Source organism: Aspergillus candidus, assembly GCF_002847045.1.
Source record: "Aspergillus candidus strain CBS 102.13 unplaced genomic scaffold BDW47scaffold_99, whole genome shotgun sequence".
Classification (NCBI taxonomy): Eukaryota; Fungi; Ascomycota; class Eurotiomycetes; order Eurotiales; family Aspergillaceae; genus Aspergillus; species Aspergillus candidus.
The window spans coordinates 51,373-54,270 of record NW_020194104.1 but is presented as its reverse complement, the minus strand read 5'-3'; the positions used below and the strand labels follow the sequence as shown (position 1 = coordinate 54,270).

Genomic DNA, 2,898 nt, shown 5'->3' with positions numbered 1-2,898 from the left:
AAGGAAAAAGAAAAAAAAAAAGAATGAAAGAAAACAGGTAAAGCGAAGAATAAAATTAGAAATAAAAATAGAAAAAAAAGGGGGATAGAGTATGAACACCTCGACAAACAACAATGCTGGCAAGAACGTATGGTGATGCAGTCGTCAAAGAAAAGAGAGCTGACTCAAGTCTATACTGCCCGAGTAGCCCGGACCCTGCACAATATTTGCCAAGGTACTCATAAAAGCGCTCACGACAAAACTCTTTTCGTCATCAATAACAGCCCCAGAGGCTTGGAGCGACTTGAATGAAAGGTGGTCCATGAGGCCCGCATTCCAGTCCCCGATGACCTGCACGATATGCGAGAGCAAATTATAAGAGTAAGGCATGCAAATCTCTGCATCAACCTTCGGGGATTCCAGAGTGTATGGGATGAGACCATTGTCGTCGAGGTGATCCTGTTCAACAGGTTCGGCGTCTGATTGTGTTTTCGCGACGGACGCATGCAGTGTGAGGAGTCCGACCACTACCTGCACTGTGCCTTTCAGCGAGTGTCTTCTGAGCGACAAGCGGCATGTCGCAGACGGTGTAGATTCGAGCAATAAGGCAGTCTTTCTCCGCTTCTGTGAATCTAGCCTGTGGTCTAGGGGAATCCGAAAAGGGATATTAAACACATGGATACCTTGCCTCAACGACCCTAATTCCATATGAATATCAGTGTCCGCCTTCTAGGAGGATAGAGGGTAATTCGACATACCTTGTAGAAACCGTGCAATGTAACGATCTCTTTCGAGGGATATCCTTTGCTGACGCCAAGTATCAGAGGAGAAACGTTCCAATCGCGGTATGATATAATTGGGTGCGGTTGCGCCGTCTTCATAAGCACGGTGAATGGCTGTTTTGTCTAGAAGGGACCCAGACACGGAGTTTCGGTTTCCACAAGGCGCTCTTAAAGCACCTTGCTTTCTCGCGATGACGGTCAAGGAGTTATGTAACTCTTGAAGAGCTATATCACGTTCTCCTGGATGACGACCATGTGCTTTTTCTTCGGGGTGTGAAGTCGGCAAAGACTTCAAGGCCATTCTGGTTTTGTCCTTTCGGTAGGGAGGAAGTGAGCGGGACTTCCTCAGCGCGAGCGCAGACTTGGGATCAAGAGGGCCAAAATGAGGAGACAAGGCTTCATCCGCAGGGTGAGGCATTTGCAGGTGAGGCATTTGCAGGCGAGGCATTTGCCGAACACAGCTCTTATCCGCACAGTTGTGACAGCGGTCGGCTGCTGCACCAAAAGTTTTGCATCTTGCACAGCCGTCGATACTGTGTCCGCAAGACCTGCATCGTCGAATCTCGGTAGTGTCAGGTTCCCGTGGGAGACTCTTGCCCAGAATTCCATTGGTGGATCCTCGGAGATGGGTCCTTCTATCCTCGGGCTGGTCGCTAGGATCCAACGAATCGTGCTGAACTGGCATCGCTGGTGACTTTTTTTGCGTGTCAGTGTTTTGGGTTTGGTGGTCCGGATGGTCCTTGCATTTCTCGACTGGATCGAACTTCTCTCTCTTGTTTGTTGACTCACATTGGCTGGTGTGTTTATCGTGTGGATCCTGGTTCCTTGGTGCGCTGGACTGACCTTGATGGGGATCGACTACATCCTTGGAGCATTGGTTGTTGTATCCGAAAGATTGTCCAAAATGAGGATTGGAGGGGCCTCCAGAGTAACCATCCCCGTTTCCATACGAAAAAGCGGAGGGTCCCCCAGGCCCGCCAAAGTTATTGAAAGACCCGTTTTGTCCACTGAAGCTACCGCCACCATTTCCGCTGTCGTCGCTGTTCTTTCTACTCCCAATGTGGCTTGTCTCGCCGGAATTATTTCCCAAAACACGACAGTGCCTTGCAAAACACTCGAAATAAGCAGCATACGAGTTCACAGGTTGAGGACAGATCCCGCAGTTCTGTGGCGCAGGTAGCCTCACTCCAAGGCTGTTGACTTGCCCTGCCGTCAAGCGTCCTATTAACCCGTGATATTTTCGATAGTGATCGTGTACCTTGTCCCGTCTGTGTGTATACCAGGGGCAAACAGAACAATTGTACTTGTACTCCGGTTCGTGTCTGTCGGTAACGTGCCGCTTGAATGCCCCTCGCTTGGAGCATTTTTGGTTTCTGCTGCTCGGGCACAGGAGACAACGATAGCTGAACTCATCTTCTGGGCTTTCGGCGGGGGACGGCGGTATCCTCAGCTCGATCACGGATTGGACCATGGACTCAAGCATTGGAAGGGTTTGTGACAAGAGATCCTTAAGCTCACTCAGTTGGGAAACTTCCAGGCAACCGAGGCTCGACTGTACAGTCGCACTAAGCCGTTGCAGATCGGTTCTAACGTCGCTGAGGGGATCGAATGTATAACCGCCAGTAGGTCCGGTCCAGGTCGGGTTGAAAAGTTCGATACAAGAAGCCTCTAGACCCTCCAATTCCGTGATGTGGGAAGATATTCCAGCTAGGGTATTTGCATTTCCCGTCACAAAGCCCTGATCCCCACCGGGTATTGACCCAAAGTCCGCTGCTAGGGTATCTGGGCCTCCACTGCCTGGGGAGATGGGAGACGGGTTCGAGGATGGGCTCTGAGACTGTGAGTGACTATCTGTCAGTCGAGAGTTCTGTACTCTTGATGGCAAAGGCAACGTACCTCCATGCCTGTGTCCAGTCTAGGTACCGATAACAGGGGACCCGGATTGTAGTCTGGAACATTAAAGACCAGTGGACCCTGGCCCATGACGGGCCCTTGGGCGCGACGGCGTTGTGTCATAAAGGGCAGGGGATTGGGTCGCTGTCTTGGTTTGGCAAGACAGCAGGGGATAAGAGGATCAGGTAAGAAGGACGACGATCAAGGAGAGATACTCGAGCAGAGAGTGTTATAAGAAGGCGAG

At 50.9% G+C, this 2,898-nt stretch overlaps 1 protein-coding gene across 1 annotated transcript; it reads right to left on the bottom strand.

The window, feature by feature from the left end:
* Positions 1–81: 81 nt before the first annotated feature.
* On the bottom strand, positions 82–2,898 carry BDW47DRAFT_135276 (putative C2H2 zinc finger domain protein). Its single transcript, XM_024818292.1, has 4 exons — positions 2,658–2,898; positions 1,551–2,628; positions 738–1,514; positions 82–677 (listed from the first exon to the last, which is right to left on the bottom strand). Exons 1-4 carry the CDS (start codon positions 2,775–2,777, stop codon positions 145–147), a joined length of 2,508 nt encoding a protein of 835 aa, XP_024667302.1. The 5' UTR covers positions 2,778–2,898; the 3' UTR covers positions 82–144.